This window comes from Osmerus eperlanus, chromosome 20, assembly GCF_963692335.1.
Source record: "Osmerus eperlanus chromosome 20, fOsmEpe2.1, whole genome shotgun sequence".
Taxonomy (NCBI): Eukaryota; Metazoa; Chordata; class Actinopteri; order Osmeriformes; family Osmeridae; genus Osmerus; species Osmerus eperlanus.
The window spans coordinates 5,688,702-5,714,738 of record NC_085037.1 but is presented as its reverse complement, the minus strand read 5'-3'; the positions used below and the strand labels follow the sequence as shown (position 1 = coordinate 5,714,738).

The following is a 26,037-nucleotide window of genomic DNA, read 5'->3' as shown; positions in this document are numbered from 1 at the left end:
TGCAATGTAGCCTCTGCAAACTTCGAACAGCTTGGGGTTTAGGAGATGGAGAAAAGGGGACGTGGAGAACAGCCAGACATCCCTCGCTTCTTGCTCTCCTCATTATTTCTTCTCTCGGATTATTTTCCTCTCCCCTTTAGCATCATTTTGCCTTTCCTTTCGGCCTCTGTTTATCTCATGATGTCAGTTTTCACTTGTGTCTCTACCACCCCGTACAGCGGCATTTAGGTATGATCTTGTTTGACCTGACTGCAGTATCACAGGTCCTATATTTACAGAGTTTACTGCTCCAGAGCCAATATCAATCAATAGTGTCTGCCTCAGTCCACTTTATTAACAAAACAGATCAATTAACAGAACATTGCATCAATTTTTGCTCAACACATTTTTGCAAATGACTGGAAGTTGTTAAATTAATTAAACTGTCTGTCGAGATCGATAGTGTCAATGTTTAAAACTGAACGCTTTATCATTCCCGTTCAGGCATAAGTAACTCCTTCTGTGCCCTCGTGAAAACCAGAAGCCAGAAATATTAATTACTCTGCAAATCCTCATTTTTATTGCAATCCCTTTAACGCCAGCTAGACAGACACTGTTGGTTTTATGTTTTTACTTTGTGGGAGCAGGGAACATTATGTCCGTGTAGGCTAAACTTTAGGACACCATCTTTTCTGCACCATTGCATTTTATGAGACAAATGGAAGATGAGGCAGAGGACTCATGTTCAAATACACAAAGATTATTATTTTTTTCTCCCAAAATAAATCCCTCCTCCACTAGCTTTTCTTGTCTCCTTCCTTCCACTGACCTGCACCTGACGGCACACTATATGTGATCTTGTTTTCTCCTGTTTATTCCTATATTCCTTTCCCTACTCTGTGCTGGTGAAATGGGCTAACGGGCTGAGAGACAGCAATCTTCTCATATCAATAAGCCAAGCTTTAGATTTCCACCTCTGCCGCGTTTGCATCCCACAGTTTCTTGTTGGTTTAGCTTGCTCGTCTTGTTGCTGAAGGGAGAGGAGGCAGACAGAGAGAGGACTGACATCACCTTGAACTGCCGATATTTTCCTTTGAAGAATCCCCCAGTTTCTGTGCTGCAATTGATTTTGTTCTTTTTTTTCTTTCTGGGATGGGTATTGGAGATGAGAGGGTTGGGGGTGGGAGGGGGAGGCTGCTTGCTATAAAATATTAAAGATGCTATTGGGGCCCACCGTGACTGCCGAAAGCAGAAGCTATGCTGTTGCATGGGCCTCTGCTTTCTCTCACTTTCACTCCCCCAGAACAACACGGCTGTAACACGGGTGGGAGGCAGGTTTGAAGGGGCTCACACGTGCTTACGGATCACTGTAGGCCATGTGGGTCAAGGGGTGAATTGAACCGAACACCAGAAACAGACACCTCGTAAAGAATTCCGATCAGGTTTTGTTTATGGTGCACTAGTGAATGCGACTTAAGGAACTTATTTTTCCAGATATATTTTCTTGGAGTCCCTACACAAAAAGCGAGTGAAATTTCGCGCCATTGAATTCCCATTGTACCTAAATGCAACAATCCATTGTTTGCAAAAACGGTCTTGCATGGAGCGTAACAACAAATAACCTGTGTAAGAGGTTTAATATGAATGTTTCTGACATGTAGAACATGCAGATCATGTTCTGGTTCATTGTACTATGAAAGACGTTTTAGATTAGATGCCTCAATGTCTGAACACGGAAGGCTAGACTTTATACTTTGTTTCGCTTTGTTTCTGTCTCTACAAATACATAAACAAGACTTCCCACCCACACACACACCCACACACACACACACACACACACACACACACACACACACACACACCCACACACACACCCACACACACACACACACACACACCCACACACACACACACACACACACACACACACACACACACACACACACACACACACACACCCACACACACACACACACACACACACACACACACACACACACACACACCCACACACACACACACACACACACACACACACACACACACACACACACACACACACACACACACACACACACACACACACACACACACACACACACACACAGTTTATCTGAGTGAGGGAAGATGCACGGGGCTCTAATGAGGAGAGGGTCAAGATGCGAAACTGAGTGAATCAATTCTGGTCAGCATGTCGGCGTGTGATGAATTGAGAAGTTAATCGTCTGGATGCCTCTAATGGCCTCACATAAGAATTAAAAATAAAAATAAATTACAAGATAGAAAGCCTGGGCCTGTATCCATCTGTGGAGACCTTGTGAGCTATCGATCTTGCCCTGAGCACTTACAGCCTGATGTATTGTCAACACCGAGATGCAACGCTTGCCTGAGCACATGATAGTGGATTCTGACTGTCCAGTGGTCACTCACAGATATCTCACAGGGTGGGTGGGCGAAGTAGAGCTAGCACACACACACACTCACACACACTCACACACACTCACACACACACACACTCACACGTACACGCTGCACACATACACCAGTAATCTTACTGTAGGTCCAAACTTTGGTTCCTCGCTGTGAACACAGTGGAACTAGTTAGGTCCATAAATATTTGGACATTGACACCATTTTCATCATTCTGGCTCTGTATACCACCACAATGGATTTGAAATGAAACAATCAAGATGTGCTTTAAGTGCAGACTTTCAGCTATAATTTCAGGGTATTTACATCTAAATCAGGTGAACGGTGTAGCAATTGCAATACATTTTATATGTGGCCCCCCCCTTTTTAAGGGACCAAAAGTAATTGGACAATTGGCTGCTCAGCTGTTCCATGGCCAGGTGTATGTTATTCCCTCATGGGAGTTCGTTATTTCATTGACAAGGAGCAGATAAAAGGTCTAGAGTTCATTTCAAGTATGGTATTTGTGTTTGGAATCTGTTGCTGTCAACTCTCAATATGAAGTCCAAAGAGCTGTCACCATCAGTGAAGCAAGCCATCGTTAGGCTGAAAAATCAAAACAAACCTATCAGAGAGATAGCAAAAACATTAGGTGTGGCTCAATCAACTGTTTGGTACATTCTTAAAAAGAAAGAACGCACTGGTGAGCTCAGCAACACCAAAAGACCCGGAAGACCACGGAAAACAACTGTGGTGGATGACAGAAGAATTCTTTCCCTGGTGAAGAAAAACCCCTTCACAACAGTTGGCCAGATCAAGAACACTCTCCAGGAGGTAGGCGTATCTGTGTCAAAGTCAAAAATTAAGAGAAGACTTCACCAGAGTAAATACAGAGGGTTCACCACAAGATGTAAACCATTGGTGAGTCTCAAAAACAGGAAGACCAGATTAGAGTTTGCCAAAAAACATCTAAAAGACCCTGTACAGTTCTGGAACAACATCCTATGGACAGATGAGACCAAGATCAACTTGTACCAGAATGATGGGAAGAGAAGAGTATGGAGAAGGGAAGGAACTGCTCATGATCCAAAGCATACCACCTCATCAGTGAAGCATGGTGGAGGTAGTGTTATGGCGTGGGCATGTATGGCTGCCAATGGAACTGGTTCCCTTGTATTTATCGATGATGTGACTGCTGACAAAAGCAGTAGGATGAATTCTGAAGTGTTTCTGGCAATATTATTTGCTCAGATTCAGCCAAATGCTTCAGAACTCATAGGACGGCGCAGTGCAGATGGACAATGACCCGAAGCATACTGCGAAAGCAACCAAAGAGTTTTTTAAGGCAAAGAAGTGGAATGTTCTGCAATGGCCAAGTCAATCACCTGACCTAAATCCAATTGAGCATGCATTTCACTTGCTAAAGACAAAACTGAAGGGAAAATGCCCCAAGAACAAGCAGGAACTGAAGACAGTTGCAGTAGAGGCCTGGCAGAGCATCACCAGGGACGAAACCCAGCGTCTGGTGATGTCTATGGGTTACAGACTTCAGGCTGTCATTGACTGCAAAGGATTTGCAACCAAGTATTAAAAGTGACAATTAGATTTATGATTATGTTAGTTTGTCCAATTATTTTTGGTCCCTTAAAAAGGGGGGGGCCACATATAAAATGTGTTGTAATTCCTACACCGTTCACCTGATTTGGATGTAAATACCCTGAAATTAAAGCTGAAAGTCAGCACTTAAAGAACATCTTGATTGTTTCATTTCAAATCCATTGTGGTGGTATACAGAGCCAAAATGATGAAAATTGTGTCAATGTCCAGATATTTATGGACCTAACTGTAAATCCTCCATTTGTTAAGTTGAAGGCCGAAAAGTGTTGACGATATGGGTCAGTTTTCATGTAATGAGAGTAGTGAGATCCAGATGTATTAGGGTGCTCTGTGGGAGGGATGCTGATTCACTTTGGTGCTCTGCATGAGGCAGACTCATTTGGATGAGTGAGCAGAGATTTGGGCTGTGTTCAAGGACTCCTGTGGGTTCTCTTCATACAGAGCCGTGAGTGTTCTAGAGAGCAGGGATGCAGAGGAGGACAGAGATGAAGCAACGTATGAGATGAGACGCGATCCGACCTTACTGATGCGCTTCAAACAGGCTTCCACTACTGTGGTGGAGACCTGGGGTATTCAAAGAAGAAAGAGCTTTGATCGAGTTAACAGATTAATTCTGTCTGTCTGTCTGTCTGTCTGCCTTTCTGTATATCTGTGTATGTCGCCTGTCTGCCAGCCTGTCTATTTGTAGCCTAGTCTGTCTGGCTGCCTACCCGCCTGTCTGTCTGCCTTTGTCATGCAGCCTCTGTCCAAACCCTGCCTGTCCGAGTCACCTCTCCATTGTCTCCCCACAGATCGTCTTTGAGGCAACCGTCTCGGCCGAGCGGCGGGGCTACATCGCTCTGGACGACATCCTGCTGCTGAACTACCCCTGCTGTAAGTAGCCCTCCTCCTCCTCCTCCACATCCTACTCCTCCACCACTTCACCACTGACCTTTACGGGGAGCGGGGAGTCTCACCATCCTCCAGGGTCGAGGGGGCGGAGGGGACCCCCGGACAGAGCCCGGTCTCAGCGGGCTGGTCGGAGAGGGGGGGAGGCCCATCTGTTCCCTGAAGCTGCTGAGGAAGAGCACACTGTGAGGCAGGCGGGCGGGCGTCAGCGTGGAGCCTGGCATCTCCAGGAGGTGCGTCGGCACAGCGGTGGAGTCCTTTTGGCGCTCTGACCTTTCCTCTTGATGGCTGCACTCACGGATTCCCTGTGCCGCTCTCTCAAAGCTAATGTGCAGTTACGGGCGACCAAGCGATTTTTTTTTTCCTCTTGATTTCACTCCATCCACGAATAAGAGGAGCCACACTTTAATGCCACATCATATCAAGATTTTTTTGGGGGGTGGAATTTCCTATTATATCCGTATCCCCCCTCCCTCCCTCCCTCCGTCCGTCTGTGACCTGCCTCTCTCCCTGTCTCTACCTCACTCTCAACCTCCAAGTCTCAGCTGCAGTCCGCAAGCCTATTAGCTCAGTTTGGGAACTGTGACAGACAGGACGACCCCGGATTTTTTGTCGACTTTGCTGACATTGGCCGGTGGTGGACATCAGTGACGCCTGTAGACAAACGGATTTCGGCGCGCGGTCTTGAGCCCCCATGCTGGCTCTCAGTGAGATTATAACCCTGTTTGAGGATCGGAACTGCGGGAAAATGTTAATGAATGGTAATGGAGGGCGTTTATGAGCTCATGAAACTGGGAGAGCTTTTACAGCCTCTTAAAAATAGCCAGACCCTAATAAATCATTCAGAAGCCAGAGTCCTCGAAGGAAAACTCACATTGAAACCCTCGTAAACCTCTCTAAAACAAGCCGGCTTTCTTTTTTCCCCTCACTTTTCAATTCGAATTTTTTTTCTCTCAGTTAAGCTAATTTCCAACTTTTAGCATTTAGACTGTGTAACCACAAATGGAGGAGTGGCCGTATGGTTTCCATGGTGACTAGGGATGGGTTGCTGGGTGCTGTGGTAGTTGGGAGCCCCCTGCATGGGACTGGGGCTCCTCTTGGCCCTGGTGCAGATGGCAGCACTTGGGCCCCTGCCGTCCCCATTAAATAATCAGCACTCTCATTAGGAGCGGCAGTGCCTGCCAGGGGCTTCCGTGCTACTTTTCTCTGATGCGCATACGCGCGCCCACACACACACACACACACTACCACACTACACACATAGACACTCTCAAACACCACACACTCAAATATGCAGGATATCTATCGGTCTCGTTTCTTTCACACACACAATTCTTTGACCTCAAACACACACTCAAATGTGTATAATGTATATTGTCTGTCTCTTTCACACACACACATATACACTCACACACGCACACTTTCTTTCTCAAACACACACACACACATTCAGAGATCAAGTGCTGCCTGTCTCATGTGCAGCACATATCTCACACTTCCTCCAGTCACAATCTTTATTCCAAACACGTTTCAGAATCAAGCGAATTCTCTGCCCATTTAAAAGTTCCTTTAGCATAAGTAGTGTTAAGCACCCGAATGACAACTAAGTTAACAGATGGGCCACAATTATGCAGGAAACTAACTGATCACAGTTCTGTGTGTGTTTCATGTTAATGGGTAATGGGGACCTATAAAACAATATGGATTCTGCATGAAACACAAAAGACAAGTCTGGGGCTTGACAGCCACCTGCAGAAATCAATTAGAAGACAGGCTGCTCCCTGTCCATGCTCACTGGAGGGAGGAACAGAAGAGAAGGCAGAGAAAGAAGGAGATGAACAAGGGGGTGGGGTGGGGGGGGAGAGACAGAGAGGCCATCTCTATCATCCCGCTCGCTGCCAGATGTCCGTTTCCATGGAGACTCATTATTGGGGTGTCAGGTGTGCGGAGGGAGGGAGGACAGATGTGTCTGTGTCTCCCTCAAACACAGGTGGAAGGCCCTCGGTCACATGACATCAGTCACATGCCACTAGTGTTCAGTCACAGTCGGCAGATGTTACGAAGCTGCCTTTCAAATCCCTAACGTTTCAGTTGACTGCCTTAATCGTTGTGTGAATTCCTTGTTGTATCAAATGCAACCGTTCCAGAGTGGCATGTCCTGTAGTGTACTGTTGTTCATACAGAACCACTCTCCTGAGACGCAGCCTTGGAAATATGCCATTACATGACTCACAACTGGACAGCTAGGTGCAAAAAAAAGCATTGTGACTAAGTTTACTTCTCAAATACCAACATGTTGAAGCAGAAGTTAAGATGGGGATTGACACATTTCAAGGATAATTTCAGGGAATCTTTTTTTTACAGTATATATTTACACTTTTACATGACTAAACTCCAACCCTCTGTACAATGCAAATACTGTGATATTGTCACTCAGAGCAGATTATTGGATGGTAATACTTTGGTTCAGTCATACTGTGCTGTTGTGATAACTGGGGGATCCTCTCACCCTCTCTACAGTAGTCGCTTTCCCCCATTTTCTTGAGGTACCGTAATTACAAATACTCCAGATGTTCCTTTTGCTAAGCCCTCTTCCTCTTGCACAGCATTTTATTCTGCTCTGAAATTCCATTCCTGTGGTTAATCCTGAGGTAAATGCTGTGATTAGGCAGGGGTAGAGCGCAGTACGGATCCAGTTATGTTGTGCTTGAGTTCTTGAGAGCATAGGTTGAATCACACCGTACTGTATTTGGGCAAATGAAAGTCTTTGCCTTCTGTTTGTGCTGTTGTTGAGGTTGAAGACACGCATCTTTGTGTGCGTGCGTGTGCATGCGTACACGGGTGTGTGTACATGTACGTGTGTGTGTGTTCCCTGTATATATGTGCAGCGCTGTATCGATGATGATGATGATAAGCTGATGCAGACATGCTGTAGTCACAGTGCGTGTGTGCTTGTCCGTCCTGTCCACAGACAAGGTGCCCCACTTTTCTCGGCTGGGTGATGTGGAGGTGAACGCCGGGCAGAATGCCACTTTCCAGTGTGTCGCGACGGGCAAGACTGGCGAGGAGGAGCCCTTCCTGCTAGAGGTGAGCGAGATCCGAAGAGGAAAGGATTATGAGGATGATATATGAATGTAGGATTGCCTTAGGGCATATCATAATGAACTTCTATTCCTGAGCCTTGACATGGAAGGGCCTTTTATTGGAAGGTTTAGCTCTTACAAAATGAATGAATGAATTTCCTTTGTTTTGATTTGCATGCTGATACTCTTGCCTTGTCATCTGTATAAAAGCCTTTCATACACACATAAACAGTTCCATCTTCTCTGTGGTGAATTTAAAACTAATATTATCCCTCAGAAATCCAACTGTGTGTGCCTCTACGTTTTCCTTGTCCTTGAAGCTACCACATCTAAGTGCTTTCGAGATGTTAGAAGCCGAGAGAAGGTTCTGTGCAAATGAGATGGTGGTATGGCTGGCTGCTCTGTCCCCTGTGTTTTTCTCAGTTTGCACTTATCTTCCTCTTTATTGAAGCCTTGTGCAGCCCCCGCATCTAGAAGCGTTCAAAACCATGACATTTGATCTACTCTCTTTTACACACATGAGCGAGCGAGAGGTGTCAAATACCTTTGTGTGAAAACTGTGTTTTCAGAAGTGAGCACTTCTCAGACATTAGTCTAGTGCACATAATGCTGGTCTGGGTGATTATCTGAATGGTCTGCCAGCATTCAGATAATGCTGGCATTCAGACCATTCACATTATCAGGGCCAAGGGACCATGTCCACCTACCTCCTACTTGTATTTGTGTTTACTCATAACCTTATTTGCTGATTGATATTGAGCATTTGGAGCAGCAGAAATTAAGATTTCTTAGCCATTATTGCCTTCTGTTTCTCCATTTGTTGTGCAGGGGTGTGTTTGATCGTAGCTATTTTGTGTTCTGTGAGCCTGCTAATTGCTGGATTCTCTTTGATCTCCTTGGCAGAGATCTCCCTGGATTCATGTGATTTATTTCTCCTCGCGCTCCCCTGTTTAGATAGTCCAAACAAATTGTTTGCATAAGGTTTCTCATTCAATTAGTGTTATTTCCTTGGTGTCTTTTGTCCTCCATCACAGGGTTCTATTCCGGATACTGTTTAGATCTCAGACAACGTCAACATGTTTGTTTTCAATTGGGAGTGGAATTCATTATCACAGAAATGCATAATTATTCCATAATATGGGTCTTATTGGCAGTGAGGCCAATTTAGGGATTTATTTACTTTACCTGTCAGTTGGGCTTGTCTGTTTGCTTAAACTAGAGGGAGGTGAGCAGAATTGTAATATGATGGTCTGTGGCATAACAGTAAGCACACACACATCATATATGTGTTAGTGGATTCAAAGAGCCAAAAAAGAGAGGAAAGGAAATCTAGTCAAACATTATTTACGGCCGATGCACAATCACATTGAAACTGAAGTCGATTCATTAAGTTGTGGAAATAAAATACAAATGCTTTTGGAGGCAATAATCTCTGGCTTTATGATACATTATCCTTACAGAGCATCTCTGAAATCTGCTCTCTTCGTTAAATCGTGCTAAAACAACATGAACATCCGGATGTCAAATCCGCTTATGTATGACTAGAAAGAGAGTGAAACAGAAACAGCTACACGATACCTTGCTTTTCCAAGAGCTAGCAGCATGTAGCTCGCACAAGGAACATCTGAACTCGGCTAGCTGTCCAATTTCCCATTTCCTCTTGTACACCTTGTGGCGGTTGTCAGCCGTGGCACATTAGCGCAGATAGCAATGAGTAGTTGACATCCAGCACTTTCTGTCAGTGGGATCACCTGCTGGGTGGCCTCTGTCACCGGTGACACAACGCCAACTGTTTTTTTGGGGTGACATTTATAATGTATTCATTATCTTTCCCTTCCTCTACACCTACACGCCTCATTGCTCCCATCTTTGTCTTTGTGTCTCTTTCTCTCTCACACATCGGTACACAAGTACAATCGCACTACTTATGCCTGGCAGATATTCCGATTTCAACGTGTTTACCTGACCGCAGGTCAGTTCGCTTGACCACTGTTCTATTGTCTCTCTTTGTGTGTGCATGTGTGTTCGTATGTGTGTGTGGTGTGTGCCAGCGCCGCAACGGAGCTGTGGTGACGGCGTCCTCGGTGGTGCGGCTGAGCCACAAGCGGCTGATGGCGACCTTCCAGGTGGAGGCGGAGCGCGGCGAGCAGGACTTGTACCGCTGCGTCACCCAGTCCACTCGCGGCGCCGCCGTCTCCAACTTTGGCGAGCTGATCGTACGAGGTAGGGGAGGGCCCCTCGCCACAGCGCGCCGCGCTTGCTCCTACAGGGGAACACTCCTCACCCCAACAAACACACCCCAAACAACCAGTCCATATGTTCACCATAGTGAACTGGTAGCACTCACACATATTACCCTCCCGTTACACTATAGAAACCAGCAGTCCAGCCCCCACCTGACTACTGTACAACTTCTTGTACTACACCGCTTCCCACACAAACGCACACACACACACACACATATACACACACACACAGACATGTACAGGGTTTGCAACTGGGAGACTTCATCCATATGTTCTCTTTAATCTCTTTAAATCTCAATAATTAATTTTGTTTATGTGCAATCACCCACAAACATACACACACCTGCATACAATATACATATGTGCTAATTTATTTAAATTCAGTCTTACTGACACAAACTCCGCAGAAACAGATATGCAATATGCAATGAGTGTTTTCTCTATTAGGTATGTGGTAGTCAGATTGCATGTATGTGTTTCTGTTCTGTAAACCTATCCAGTTAAATAAGTGTTATTTTTCTTCCTCCACACGTGTTTCACAAACAACATTTTGCTTAGTTGATTAGGGTCATATTACTCAATCATAGGTCTATTCTCTGCTGAAAGGGCGGAATTACTCATGCAATCATTCATGCAAATAAGCCCTTATTCTGCTTCGTTATGGTCAGAATTAAGTCTCTGTTCCATTCAAGTGCCTCTCTCTGTGCAGAGTCTGACGTGATTAAAAGATTTCTCTTAATTTTTTTTTGTCAATGCTTGGAGCTTATTTAAAGGGCTCGTTCAACATTTCAAACCAAAGTGCGACATGCAGTCCTTGACTGGGCTTTTGTTGTGAAGCCTTGTGTCTCAGAGCACTCTGTGGGCAGACAGAAGTGTTCGACTCAGCTCATCCAAATGCAGACTCACCGAGCAACATGTTTTAATTAGTCGCGCAGGTAAACAAGTCCATAACAAAAGGCTGTGAGAACTCATTTACGTCTTTAGTCCTCAGCTGATAATGTCCTCGTGATGAGCTCTTACTCTTATCTCTCAGGTAAACCAATCGACAAACAAAACAGCCAATCACTGAAGGAAAAAGAAGCAAATGAGTTCAGCCTTTTAGAGAGACTTCCTGTTAGCCCTGGTTTAACCCTGTGGCCTTTGTGTGCCCCGTGTCAGTGCCCCCGACGCCCATCGCCCCCCCCCAGCTGCTCCGTGCGGGCCCCACCTACCTAATCATCCAGCTCAACACCAACTCCATCGTCGGGGACGGGCCCGTGATCCGCCGAGAGATCGAGTACCGCGCCAGCCAATCGCCTTGGACCGAGACCCATGGCGTGGGATCGCTGACCTATAAGGTGTGGCACCTGGAGCCGGACACGGAGTACCGCATCAGCGTGCTTCTCACCAGGCCGGGGGAGGGGGGCACGGGGGCGCCCGGACCCCCCCTGATCAGCAGGACAAAGTGTGCAGGTGAGAGGGCGGGGAGGGGCGGGAAGGGAGAGGGGTCATCAACTTGCTGTGTCAGTTTGAAAGCTACTCTTCAGCTCCTCCATACCTTGAAAGCCTGTTGATACTGACATGTAAGTACCTACCTTTCAAGAGGAATCTGCAGCGCAGATGTCCGTGTCTAGCAGCTTCCCTTACCCTCTCCTCCTCACACACACACACACACACACACACACACACAAACCCACACCCCTCTCGCCACACACCCATCTCCCGTCCATGTTTGTGTATGGAACAAACTGCCTGACACTGTCAGCAGTGGCAAAAATCTGCTATCAACTTTGGGGGGGACAATTATATTATATTTCCTCAAGAGCAATTCCTGAGGGGGACACCAAAATTACTGCTGTAACACATAGCACATTAAAAAAGCGCCACTGTGTTCATAATCAGCAAAGCGCTTTCATTGCGTATTATTAATATTATTGAAATTACATAGTTATGTTTACAGTGATTTATTGGGGCGGACAAATCATATTTTCCCCAGGATGGGGGGGTCGTGTCCCCCCCTGTCCCCCCCGGGATTTCCGCCTATGACTGTCAGGTACGACCACACGAAGCCCTGTCAGCTGTCACAATATTTGAACCCCCCTCTGTCACCAAGCCCACCCCCCTCCACACACACACACACACACACTCTGGCCGCTCCCCACGCCCAGATGCAAGAGTGCGGGTCCCCTCTGGGTCTGGTGTGCAAACTTGATTCCTTTTTCCCCCCGTCGCGGCACAGAGACATGCTCGTCAGACGCCGTCTGTTTCCCGGGGTTCTGTGTGCTGTGCATGACTGGCGCACAGCGAGGGGCTGTGATTCATCTCCTTCCTTTGATGTAAAGAGTAGGTGTGCTCTGGCAGGGAGAGATGTTCTACCACCTTCTCCCCATGAAGCAGCCGGGAAGAGTAACGTCGCCTGCCCGTCAAGTCCTCAATGATCTCCGGGAAGGAGAGGAAAGCGAAGGGGTTGGGGTGCGAATGAGACGCGGGGCCGATCACGCCGGGAGCAGCGCCGCGGGGATTAGCGGTCGCCTGGTTGGCCGCGTGACGATCGCCGGGCGCTCTGTGGGCAGGACTGACGGCCGTGCATGAGCTGCAATCCGTCTGCTTGCGTGATCCCTCTTAACCCACCACCCTGACTCAGGGATGACTCCCTCCCTCATTCCCTCCCTTCCTCCCTCATTCCCTCCCTTCCTCCCTCATTCCCTCCCTTCCTCCCTCATTCCCTCCCTTCCTCCCTCATTCCCTCCCTTCCTCCCTCATTCCCTCCCTCCCTCCCTCCAGGCTGAGATTGTGTGTCCACCAGAGGTGACCCTGGAGCCAGGGGCTGCAGAGCTCTGATTGGGCTGGTGAGTGAGATCTAGCCTGGTCACGGGGCAGCGAGGCTGGATGCTTGATCTGCTCTCTGACACGCAGGTTTACTGTGGCACGCTGGGAGGAAAGGAGTAGGAGCCAGCAGGGATCAAAACTAATTGTAGTCACACATGCACACACACACACACACTTACACTCTGCCCTCATCCATCCCTCCCCTTCTTGTGGCCTGTCCCTTTAGTCAAATCAGGATGACTGCGCCTCTCTGGGCAAGCTGCAGGGTGGCTCTCGTGTGTGTGTGTTGCACATGTCTGCTGTGGTCTTCTGATGAGGATGAGCAACGGGATCTCGGGCAGCCTTCGTAGCTGCAGTAGCAGACTTGCTCACACCCTGCCTGAGGGGAGAACGCGAGACACACACACACAAGCATATGATACACACAAGCATACGATACACACAAGCATACAATTACGCGTCCCATCGTCTCCAGTCTATCCTCTCCGTGCCACTGGCTGGCGTGCCTGGCCGAGGGGTTCCTCTGCTCCTCTTGTGTCTCGCCAGCCGGTTTCCCACCAGGGGTCGACAGAAATAACCCTGCGCTCTGGAGGCTGGACATGTGCATGGCAGGGAGGTGGGGTTGCGCTTCACACATGACAGGAGTAATTAGCCGATTCCAGCTCACGTCAGAAGGGTCGGCCCAGCACCGTTGGCTCGGCGGGGACTTACAGTAAGCGACGAGGGAAGCAATGACGCCGACGCGTTCTCCCAGGGCTGCTCGGTCCCCTTCGTCTGTAACAAGCTGTAGTCCCCGTTCGAGAAAGGGTTGCTTCACATCAACGCTGCTGTTTTCTGTTCTCTCTCTCTCTCCCCCGCTCCCTCTCTCTCCCTCTCCTCTCTCTCTCTCCTCCCTCCCCCCCCAGAGCCCATGCGTGCGCTGCGGGGCCTGACGTCCACCGAGATCCAGCCCCGCCAGCTGGCCCTGCAGTGGGAGCCCCTGGGCTACAACCTGACGCGCTGCCACACCTACTCGGTGTCCCTGTGCTACCGCTACTCCACGCCAGCAGGGGGCGGCGGCGGGAACAACGCCACGGTGCGCGAGTGCCTGTCCGTGGAGCGCAACACCTCCCACTTCACCCTGCGAGACCTGCCGCCCTTCCGGGCGGTGCACGTGCGCCTGGCGCTGGCCAACCCCGAGGGCAAGAAGGAGAGTCGGGAGGTCACCTTCCAGACTGAGGAGGACAGTGAGTAGACAAACACGCGCATCGCCCACAATGCACCGTGAACGTCAAGCCGACGTCGCGCTGTTTTCTCGATGTTCTACGTCAACCCTGCTCATTGGCCGGCATTTCATCTGTGTGCTTTTGAATACCATACGGCAGCATGTGGTCCTAGGCAGTAGGCAGCATGGAATGTCTAATGGTTGTAAATGGGTTGTGCGAATCGCGTGTATCTTCCACGTTGCGTACGATGCAGTGGGTCAACAGAAGGAAAATAACTTTCTGCTACGGTTATCTATAGGAAGCGAAGCATGTTTCGTCACACAGGAAATTAATTACTGCGCGCTAGTTACACATATTACACTGAAACACAAATATTGAATCGCAAAATAAGCTGGCTCAGCATAACTAAACGGAATACATCCATTTAAATAGAGTCAAATGGAGAATTAATCAGTGTGGTCATAGCCACCGGGCAAAAAAGTTTAAATGATTTCGCTTATCTTGGTATTCATGTTTTTTTTTTTTTTGTGTGTGTGTACAGGAACAGATTAAGCATTTTAATACAAATTGCTGGAGACTGAATGGGCAGGGGGGTCGAAAGGGCATGCTCTTGTACAATCAGCATTTGTTTATTTGACAATAGAGTGTTGCTGACAGCCATTCTTAACCCAGGAGAGAGGGAAAGGGAACAAGAGAGAGATAGAAAGATAGGGAGGACGCGCAACACTGTGCGGCGCCAAATTGATTGCTTCTCTAAATGGCGAAAGTCTTCCAATGCATTTGGGGAATACAAATGTGGCTGTGAATGTAATGTGCATTTTGTAGCCAATTGAACCGCACCACTTGAATTTCGGAAGAAAGAGGACAGATAAAAAGAGACTGAGAGAGGACTCCTAATTATCGGTACCTGCACGGCGCCGTCTGTAGGCCAGCAAAGACAAATGGGGAAACAGTAACCCAGGGAGGCCAAATTATATTTACTTCATTTTATTTGGCCTCATTCCGCTCTCTGAAGATGCCGCCTCTCTCACAGTCTTCATTTGGCCTTTTTTCGGGTTGAGGAGGCGACGATTTCAAGTGGGAATTGGAGTGTCACACAAATAAACAAATCACAATGTTTCCCCCCCGGGCTCTATTACTGACACAGGGCTCCATCACAGAGGTACCCAAGATGTGTTTTTCAAGGTGCCGTACGTCGCGCGGATACATTACGCTCTCCCTTGATCCGTTGAGTGCCAGTCTTGACAGTTCCCCAATCCGACTGTCAATGTAAGAGCTCCTGTCATGGACAGAGCCGCTGTAATTGGGCTGGTGGCGTCCGCTTCCTGTTAACGCGTGCTTTGGCCGGTTGGCGAGGTACACACATCCTGTTAGCTGGGCTCTGGAGAGAGCAGGAACGGGCTCCACTCCACCTGAGTGTTCGGGTGTGGAGGCTTGTTAGCTAGCGCATGCAACCAGTACACCATACCAGATAGAACTTGGTGTGGACACACACCCTAACCCTGATGCACACACACACACACACACACACTGACATACTCTTTTCCTGTGTGTCCTTCTCTCACACATAGGCACAGACACTGTGAATTCATGTACAGTATGTATGTTCGTTCGTACGTAGTGTCATTCACACACACATTCTTGGGCTCTATTACTGTCTTATCCCTAACCCCCCCACCCTGAGTCTGGCTCCTCCCTAGCCAGGGGAGGGATATGAGAACAGGCATTTCACTGTACTAAAAAATGCTGTACGCGGCACCCAGACGACAAAATGGCAGGGCAGCTTTCACACCATGAAAGACGGATGTTCTGTCTGTAGCTCTTTGGCTCTCTTCCCTGTTTTTCTTCAGTCAGTGTGGTGCTAAAGAAGAAGAATGGACTGTCATCCTCTCAGCCTTGGCCCTGTTATCAGATAGAGGAGGCCCGCTGTGTCCAACGCCAGTATCCTCTGGACTGGAAACTGGCCTGTCCTTCAACTACTCTTTCATCACTTTCCTTCTACTGTATGACCCCCCCCCCCCCCCCCCCATCACCACCACCCCCACCCCCCCCCACCACCACCCTGTCCCTTTTTTCTCTCTTCCTCTTTCTGTCACTGTCTTTCTTTTTCCGTCCATCCAAACAAGGCATTTTGGCCCATGGGTGCTGGTGAATGGTCTGAGTTTTTCAATAAAGCATGTCTCTCTCTCTCTCTCTCTCTCTCTCTCTCTCTCTCTCTCTCTCTCTCTCTCTCTCTCTCTCTCGCTGTCGTTTAGTACCTGGCGGTATTGCACCCGAGTCCCTGACCTTCACCCCGTTGGATGATATGATTTTCCTCAAGTGGGAGGAGCCTGTGGAGCCCAATGGCCTCATCACACAGTATGAGGTAGGAATAAAGGCCTTATTACGATCCCTCCCGACCCGTGCTTGTTGGAGGGTGACGTGTTTGCTGTGCTCACCCGCAGCCTGCAGGAGCACAGTCATTAGAGGGGAGGGGAGCCTCATCCTTCATGGGATTTAAATGTTCCTATGCTAATGTGACTGCGGCTGTAATTACATGCGGGAGGATCATTCTAATTGCATGCTGTATTTTCCGGAGAGGTTCCTTCACGTGGGGGCAACTTTAAATGTTTCTAATTACTTATTGACACCCTTATGGTTACAACTTGTTTTTACACTTTACATGACATGAAAAAAAGACTTTGGTATCTCGCCACACACAACATGTGGATGAACACACACAAGCACACACAGGCATTCCACACCCACACACAACACAGAAAACTAACATCCAATAGCCTATTATTATATTTGTGCAGGGAAAGTCAGGCACATTATAGGATGACTTGCATTGAATAGCTGTCTGTTTAGTAATGGGAGACAGGGAGGCAGATGGGCAGCCGAAATGATATTGAGTGTGAGGCTGTATTAACTTGGGGGGGCTGGGAGGGGGGGGGGGGCTGGGAGGGGGGGGGGGCTGGGAGGGGGGGGGTCTCAGTGCGTGAAGAGAAGCCTGTCTGAAGCTGAAGAGGAGAATGAAAGGTTCGCAGAGGCGAGCCTGAGCCTGTGGATGGTGAGAGGAGAGAAGGAGGAGAGAATAAGGGGGAGAAGCGCAGTCCTGCTGATAATAACAAAATGGCAGGCAGTCAGACAGGAGAGCGCAGAGTAAAGGGGTGATGCTTTTGAAATTGCGGAGAAAATGACAGGAGAGAGGCGTAAAGGCGGAGAGGATGTGGTCAGGAAGAGGAAGGGGAGCGAGGGAAGAGAGGAGAGGAGCACCCCGAGCTGGGAGGCGCGGTGAATGGACGGGGAGAGTCAAGCAGAAAAAAGATTGGAGCAGAAATAATTGGGAGACAGAGAGAGGCAAAGAGACAGATGAGAGGGAAATATATGAGAGAGAGAAAAAGGGAAAAATGTAGAATGTGAAAGAGAGAATTGGAAAGAGAGGGAGAGAGAGACAGAGAGAGAGAGAGAGAGAGAGAGAGAGAGAGAGAGAGAGAGAGAGAGAGAGAGAGAGAGAGAGAGAGAGAGAGAGAGAAAGCGAGGGACGGTGAAAGAGAGAGAATTGAAGAGAGAGAGAAACCATGAGCCTCTGCAACAGATGACAACCGGACAGATCTCATTCCGGGTAGCATGCGGTGGCAGCCAGTGGGTGGGCTGGCAGGCCCTGTCTGAGACACAGAAACACCTTCTAGAAGCTGCTCGTTTGTCAAAACTCTGACTCCCGGCATTCAAACAGCCCCATGTCAGGAAAACACATGCACCAGAAACAATAACAACACCTCGTTCTGATCCCAGCGTTTCTCTGTTGTCACGCCTGATGCCAGCTTAAAGAATTTAGCAACGGTAGCATCATTCCCCCGTGTTCTGACAAGGCAATATCCAATCCCATCGAAGACAAGAACAAATACAGAAACAGGTTGGGTCGGCAGTGATCAGACTGGTATTGAGAGGTGGCTTCTCCTCGTCCCCTGTTTCTAGATCAGCTACCAGAGCATCGAGTCGTCCGACCCCGGCATCAACGTGCCAGGGCCTCGGCGCACCGTGTCCAAGCTGAGGAACGAGACCTACCACATGTTCTCAGGCCTGCACCCAGGCACCACCTACCTGGTGTCCGTGCGCGCCCGCACCGCCAAGGGCTTCGGCCAGACCGCCCTCACCGAGATCACCACCAACATCTCAGGTAAAATGGCCACTGTGAGGACTCTCACCCCACAGGTAGCAGTTAAGCTACAGCCAACTTGTTTAGCACTTAGTTTATTGTTTGCTCTGAATCATTTTGGGCCACTTCAAGTTGTTTTCCATGTCCAGGTGTTCACCTGGCTGTATTAAAGCCTTTATGGGGATTTTTTATAAATGGTGGCTCTTACTGTTCTTTCAACAATATGTGAGCAATTTCACATGGAGCTATAAAAAATATAATTGCATGTGACCTCTCTGACTCAAATGACTTCAATTGCAACCTGGAGCAGAATAATAAGCAAACATTCACCCCTCCAGCTCCCTCCAGCAAATGGTGGGTTTCATCAGGTTGATTATCCTGTTGTAACCTGTATCCTGTAGCTTACTGAATAAAGACTGTTCCTTCGTTCAAAGGCACTCATTGGAAGCACACCAGCGGGAAGTGTGGTTGTGTAATGTTAGGCTCCTCTATGATTCACACTGGTTTTAACTACCTACTCAGGGTCAGCTACCGACTACTACTTAGTTACCTACCACCTTCCCCTCAAACTGTACATGACCGTGTGCCTCTATGTATCATGGGAAATGTACCTATATAGAATATGCTGTGCGCACGCACGTGTGCACGCTCGTGCCTGAGAACACCACATGGTATGCTATCCACTCAGTGTCCACTCAGACAGCTCCATTCGAGAGACTGTCGGTTGAGCTGATTGTTATTAATTACAGTTAGGTCCATAAATATTTGGACATTGACACAATTTTCATCATTTTGGCTCTGTATACCACCACAATGGATTTGAAATGAAACAATCAAGATGTGCTTTAAGTGCAGACTTTCAGCTTTAATTTCAGGGTATTTACATCCAAATCAGGTGAACGGTGTAGGAATTACAATACATTTTATATGTGGCCCCCCCCTTTTTAAGGGACCAAAAGTAATTGGACAATTGGCTGCTCAGCTGTTCCGTGGCCAGGTGTATGTTATTCCCTCATGGGAGTTCATTATTTCATTGACAAGGAGCAGATAAAAGGTCTAGAGTTCATTTCAAGTATGGTATTTGTGTTTGGAATCTGTTGCTGTCAACTCTCAATATGAAGTCCAAAGAGCTGTCACCATCAGTGAAGCAAGCCATCGTTAGGCTGAAAAATAAAAACAAACCTATCAGAGAGATAGCAAAAACATTAGGTGTGGCCAAATCAACTGTTTGGTACATTCTTAAAAAGAAAGAACGCACTGGTGAGCTCAGCAACACCAAAAGACCCGGAAGACCACGGAAAACAACTGTGGTGGATGACAGAAGAATTCTTTCCCTGGTGAAGAAAAACCCCTTCACAACAGTTGGCCATATCAAGAACACTCTCCAGGAGGTAGGCGTATCTGTGTCAAAGTCAAAAATTAAGAGAAGACTTCACCAGAGTAAATACAGAGGGTTCACCACAAGATGTGAACCATTGGTGAGTCTCAAAAACAGGAAGACCAGATTAGAGTTTGCCAAAAAACATCTAAAAGACCCTGTACAGTTCTGGAACAACATCCTATGGACAGATGAGACCAAGATCAACTTGTACCAGAATGATGGGAAGAGAAGAGTATGGAGAAGGGAAGGAACTGCTCATGATCCAAAGCATACCACCTCATCAGTGAAGCATGGTGGAGGTAGTGTTATGGCGTGGGCATGTATGGCTGCCAATGGAACTGGTTCCCTTGTATTTATCGATGATGTGACTGCTGACAAAAGCAGTAGGATGAATTCTGAAGTGTTTCTGGCAATATTATCTGCTCAGATTCAGCCAAATGCTTCAGAACTCATAGGACGGCGCTTCACAGTGCAGATGGACAATGACCCGAAGCATACTGCGAAAGCGACCAAAGAGTTTTTTAAGGCAAAGAAGTGGAATGTTCTGCAATGGCCAAGTCAATCACCTGACCTAAATCCAATTGAGCATGCATTTCACTTGCTAAAGACAAAACTGAAGGGAAAATGCCCCAAGAACAAGCAGGAACTGAAGACAGTTGCAGTAGAGGCCTGGCAGAGCATCACCAGGGACGAAACCCAGCGTCTGGTGATGTCTATGGGTTCCAGACTTCAGGCTGTCATTGACTGCAAAGGATTTGCAACAAAGTATTAAAAGTGACAATTAGATTTATGATTATGTTAGTTTGTCCAATTATTTTTGGTCCCTTAAAAAGGGGGGGGGGGCACATATAAAATGTGTTGTAATTCCTACACCGTTCACCTGATTTGGATGTAAATACCCTGAAATTAAAGCTGAAAGTCTGCACTTAAAGCACATCTTGATTGTTTCATTTCAAATCCATTGTGGTGGTATACAGAGCCAAAATGATGAAAATGGTGTCAATGTCCAAATATTTATGGACCTAACTGTAATTGTAAAGAATGTAAAGAATTAATTGCTATTAATTCTTCGTTTTGCTAAAGAGGCTTTCACCTGCGTATCCTGGCTGTACTCCAGCTGAAGTCTGTCCCGGCTGTAAACAGAGTTAAGAACGCTGCATCATGGTTCCCTGGGGAGAGAGGCTCTTACTTGTGCCATAATTACTAATGAATCCTATTGTCTCTGTAATGATGCTCTTCGACTCCGGGTCCTGAATAAATCTGTGTGCTATTCTTGAGTGACTGTTCTGGGTTGATTCGTAATTATGAATATTGATATGCTTTAGGAGGAGAAGTAGTGTGTGTTATCGCACCCTGTTGGGATGAGTGAGTCGTTGACTCTCCTGTGTTCCTCCCTTGCCTCTCCTACCCTCACATGTTCTGCCACGCACCCACACGCACACACACACATACATCCACTCACGCACACACACACATACATCCACTCACGCACACACACACGCATCCACTCACGCACGCTCTCTTCCGCAGCCCCGGTGTTCGACTACGAGGACGTCCCGTCGCCTCTCAGCGAATCAGAGAGCACCATCACTGTGCTGCTGCGGCCTGCGTTGGGTAGAGGGGCGCCCGTCAGGTAGGACACCCCCCCCCCACCCAGCCCCCCTCAAACAGCACTCAAACACGCTGTCGTATCCCGCGCTGACCGTGCCCCTGTGTCCAGCACCTACCAGGTGGTGGTGGTGGAGGAGGACGGCTCGCGGCGGGTGAGGAGGAGGGAGGCGGGCGGCGTCGACTGTTTCCCCGCCGCCGCCTCCCACAACGAGGCGCAGGCGAAGGGAGCCCCCCACTACTACACAGCCGAGCTACCTCCCAGCAGCCTCCCTGAGGCCACGCCCTTCACCGTGGGAGACAACCACACCTACAACGGCTACTGGAACACGCCTCTGGACCCCACCAAGAACTATCTCATCTATTTCCAGGCGGCCAGCAACTTCCGAGGGGTATGTACACCCGATGCTGGACCTTATGATCGAGGTCCAGGTTCATGTAACATGGCCGATAAGTGTAGGGTCTGTAGTTATGGACCGGAACCTCAGGGTCTCTGGAGGACTTGAGGGGTCGTTGGATGACATGGCATCAGCAGAGAAACAGCTCAATGAAAGAGTTCAAAAGGATATAATTGTTCACAAACGCGGCAAACAAACTTGATGTTGATGTTCCTCTTTCTATTCAAACGCTGACTTCCCACTGGTGTAGACTGTCTGGAGCGTATCAGTATTATAACCTCTCTGAAAGACAGGATGCCAGACAGAGGCAGCTTCCTTTCATCTCCCTCCAACCCCCAAGTTACTTCTATCCTTCTCTGCAGTGAACCAGACATCTCTCAGGAATAGCATAGAAATAGTCTAATAAAGCAGCGCTGTGAAATATTTACGTGTCGGTTTCTCTGTGGAACATTGATCATGAATGTTATCTTTCACCTCGTAGACATAAGTCTGAAGATGTAAGATGTTTAAACTCAGACTATCTTCCTGGGTGTTGATGTCTGCTGAAAGGCAGTTGTGTCTAAAGGATGCCATGAGAATCATGAAGCCGTGAAGAATGAAAGCAGGTATGGTGACAGAGAGAATGAAAGTACAAGCTTTTTACTTTTTACATTTCAAAACTGTTGAAAATATTAGACCTAATACACTGAAGGCCATTGAGTCGAGTCATCCTGGAGTCTTTCAAAGAGCTGGCTTGCTTGTCTCTTTCGAAACTAAACTTGCTGCTCTTTTTTTTTGAGGGCTCAAATGTTGAATCTCTAATGTTGCATCTCTTAGCCAAGGTCAACAACTTATCCACTGCATGCAATGTCTTTTTGTCGCTTCTTTGTTGATTTTAAAAGCCCACAGTAACTTTTCACTTCGAGGCCTTCCATTTGAAATGACATTCTTTACGACGCCATTAAGATACATTTACTGGAGTATGTTTCAAAAGGTAATTTGTGTAATTAGGGTGGTGTCAGAAGTAGGCATCTCTTCAAGCTCTTTGAGGACTCGAGAACTGAAAACAACCTCTGAGAATGTGTTGCTGTTGTTTCCCTGTGAAAATTCTCAATCTGTTAATAAAAGCTGGCAATTTAAGTCAGCCCGGAACAGGCATGATGTGAATGATGATGAAATGGGGGGGAAGCGTATTATTTTGAAAATGATTCTTGATAATTTGATGTAGATTGCATGCATTGCAAACTGAACAGACGGATAGAACAATTATTAGAGCTTGAAAGACGTATGCTTTTTACAATCTGCCTCACACACTCTCTCACACACACACACACACACACACACACACACACACACTCGCACACACAGTGCACACTTTGTATCCCCATCTCTCCCTATGCCTGACTAGTACAGCAATGTGTTTGTGGACTGTACCAAGTCAACACAGAAGAAATGCCTGTTTCTTCAAGGGTTCGATTTTCTCCTTAAACTTTCTGAACCAAACCCATTATCATACTGGCAGATTTAATATATTTATATTCAGTATTCTAGACTGCATGGTATGAAAGGTGTTTTTCATCAACATGCCATGGCTATGAAAGGCTGATCTCCACACCATATGGAGCTTTTCGGTATCTAAACATGTCACCTGCAGCTACCTGTCACTCACCAAAGGGCTGTTATTGGCTGGGAATATTGGCACATATATGTGGATCCATCTATTTATGAGGTTGTGTGACATTCTAAGCTGTCATTAGCAACACATGCTGTACCAGAGTCTGGGTTCAGAGCCAAGAGGGTGTGTATCAACCTTGACCGAGGACGAGCAGACACCTAACACACCACTTGCAGGTGCTTCAATGAGATGTAAATGACAGTAAACATGACAGGGGAAGAGGAAATCCACTTGAAAGAGATTTTCGATTAAAAATAGGCAATTTGGCAGCAGTTTGGGTGAAGTGTTCTGACTCCAATTGGGGACCAGAGATTAGCATAATTGCCCATAAAGCTCGATTTAGCATCTTTAAATCTTAATTTGATAGTGTGTCTCTATCTCTCTGATGGGCCTTTGGCCAGGAAAGGGATTGGTCAGGGGGACCTTATATGTTGACGAAGGAACAGAGGCCTCCCACATCACAATGGAATGTCATCTGCTTCGAGATTTCAATGTTCTTTATCTACGTAAAAGAAAGAACACAGTATCAGGCCTAGGTGTCCTTTGACTGTGCTACATCTTCCTTTCCTGACTGTTTAGCGTGTCATTAACCTCACCATGTATCCTGTTGTTCCGTAATTGTGTTGTGATAATATCCCTTTCTTTTATTTCAGGAAACTAGGATCAACTGTATCCGGGTTGCCAGAAAAGGTAATTTGCACTACTTTTACTAACTCAGCAGGTAGTGTTGTAGTGTTCCATTTTGGGTAATATTTTTTTGCTGAAGCAGTTTCTTAAAAAAAAATAGGACTTCTGACAGCAGTGATTGTGCTGCAGGCTGTTTTACAGAGGTTGTGCAGCGGGGTAAGTGTGGTTTAGCATGCTGCAGGGTGTACTTTGAATGTAAAAGCAATCTGTCACTCACACCTCCATCAAGCTTCCAAAACAAGAGCTGCACAGGGAAAATGTGAAAGTCACATTCTCTTTTGCACCAACAACATTGACATTATGGCTTCCACTCTGGCGGAGTGATGGGTTTGAAATACTACTGCACCTTGTCCGGAGAGAGAACCTGATCCCGAGTAGTTATGTGTGGGAGAGCAGTCGAGATCTCATCTCATCGCCGTGTGAGAAGAAGGAAATGATGGGCTTTTTTCCCCTCTCCCGAATGGTTTGTGTCAGAAGTTGGGAGAGCACTTGAGACGAGTGTCTGGAAAAATTGCATTCCTTTCCCTGCTGTTTTACTCCATAGCTCTCTCTCTCTCTCTTTCAACACCCCCCCCCCCTGTTTTTTTCCTCCTCTCCCTTCTAAAGTATGATAACATATAAGGGTTGCACCTCGCCATTGCGTGTCACACAGGCAGAGCTGGGCAGAGTGGGTTGTTTTCCCGCCATATTTATAGTATCCTTATTCTGAAGAAACATAGTGAAGGCAGACCCCCTCAGGATATACTGCGCTTGCTCCATTTCCTTCAGAGTGGGCAAAGAGGTTGCCGTGGCACAGAGGTTTCAGTATGGCTCGGCTATTGTTTCTGTTCCTCTCTCTCTCTCTCTCTCTCTCTCTCTCTCTCTCTCTCTCTCTCTCTCTCTCTTTCTCTCTTCTTGTGTATTCATCCCTCCTTCTTTCTACCTCCCTCTTGTCTGATTGTGTAATGACAGGCCAGGTTTCATGTCATGGCAGAGATGCAGACAGACAGTGCAGGCATCCTGGCTTACGTTAGCTAGTCAACACTGCAGGTGATCTTAGCTGACACAAGGATACTGATTAATTACAGACCAGCGAGGGGGGATGAAGATGAAATAGGTGTCCTATTTTGCATAACCCCCCCTACTCCCTGTCTCCATCCCTCTTTGGCAGCCTGACAGCCAGCGTGACTTTGTTAGTCTGAACAGAGGGCTCAGCGAAGAGCTAAGTTGCTGGTGTGCGAGAAAAGTACACAATGTTTTCAGCAATTCCAGCCACAGTCTAACTGCTGTGATCACCTTCCAGCCAAACACTTTCACATGTATTTTTTTAAGAACCACATGGATTTCATGCTTTTATAAAATAAATGAACCTTCCCCCCACAAAATGGCTGGCCTTTTGTTGAAAAACAAGGATGTTGTCCAAATTCATTTCTGCCAGATATCCGGTTCAGAAAGCGCTGCATCCGTCATGAGCGATGGCAAGAGAAACCGCAGCTGATTTTCACGCTGTTCTTATTTGCTCGCTAATCTGCGAGAGACTGCTTTTTTAATTAACATTTTGCTCGCAGGTGCACATGCTAACAGTACTCCGCCAATTCAGTCTCACTTAATGGCAATTTTCACCTCTGCAAAAACAACACTGGAGACCAACTTCATCTGCGGGATGATTTCATGCTGTTGGCTGGCAAGGATGGAAATGTAGAGATGCAGAAAGGAGAGGGTGCCATAGCGCCTAGCGCAGTAAACAGTGCGTCTGACTGAGAGCCCATGCGTTTACAAAGGGAACCCGAGTCTCTCCAAACCCAGGCCAAGGTAGCCCAGCTGGTGTCTGGACACACCAGCTTAGCCGAAAAATATTTGAAAGCCAAAATGTCCACCTTCCCTTCCAATCCTGTCGAGTATGAAGGAGGTTTATGCTAGCTTTTCACTATATTAAGAGACGTGAAGTGCAAGT

At 47.3% G+C, this 26,037-nt stretch overlaps 1 protein-coding gene across 1 annotated transcript in view; it reads left to right on the top strand.

The window, feature by feature from the left end:
- ptprua (protein tyrosine phosphatase receptor type Ua) overlaps positions 1-26,037 on the top strand; it is a 96,747-nt gene that overhangs the window by 55,094 nt on the left and 15,616 nt on the right. Inside the window, exons 4-13 of the mRNA XM_062446058.1 lie at positions 4,797-4,878; positions 7,865-7,980; positions 10,028-10,199; positions 11,381-11,674; positions 13,936-14,256; positions 16,491-16,600; positions 18,196-18,397; positions 21,288-21,390; positions 21,478-21,757; positions 24,071-24,107. Coding sequence (XP_062302042.1) covers positions 4,797-4,878; positions 7,865-7,980; positions 10,028-10,199; positions 11,381-11,674; positions 13,936-14,256; positions 16,491-16,600; positions 18,196-18,397; positions 21,288-21,390; positions 21,478-21,757; positions 24,071-24,107 — 1,717 coding nt within the window. The remainder of the gene's footprint in view (positions 1-4,796; positions 4,879-7,864; positions 7,981-10,027; positions 10,200-11,380; positions 11,675-13,935; positions 14,257-16,490; positions 16,601-18,195; positions 18,398-21,287; positions 21,391-21,477; positions 21,758-24,070; positions 24,108-26,037) is intronic.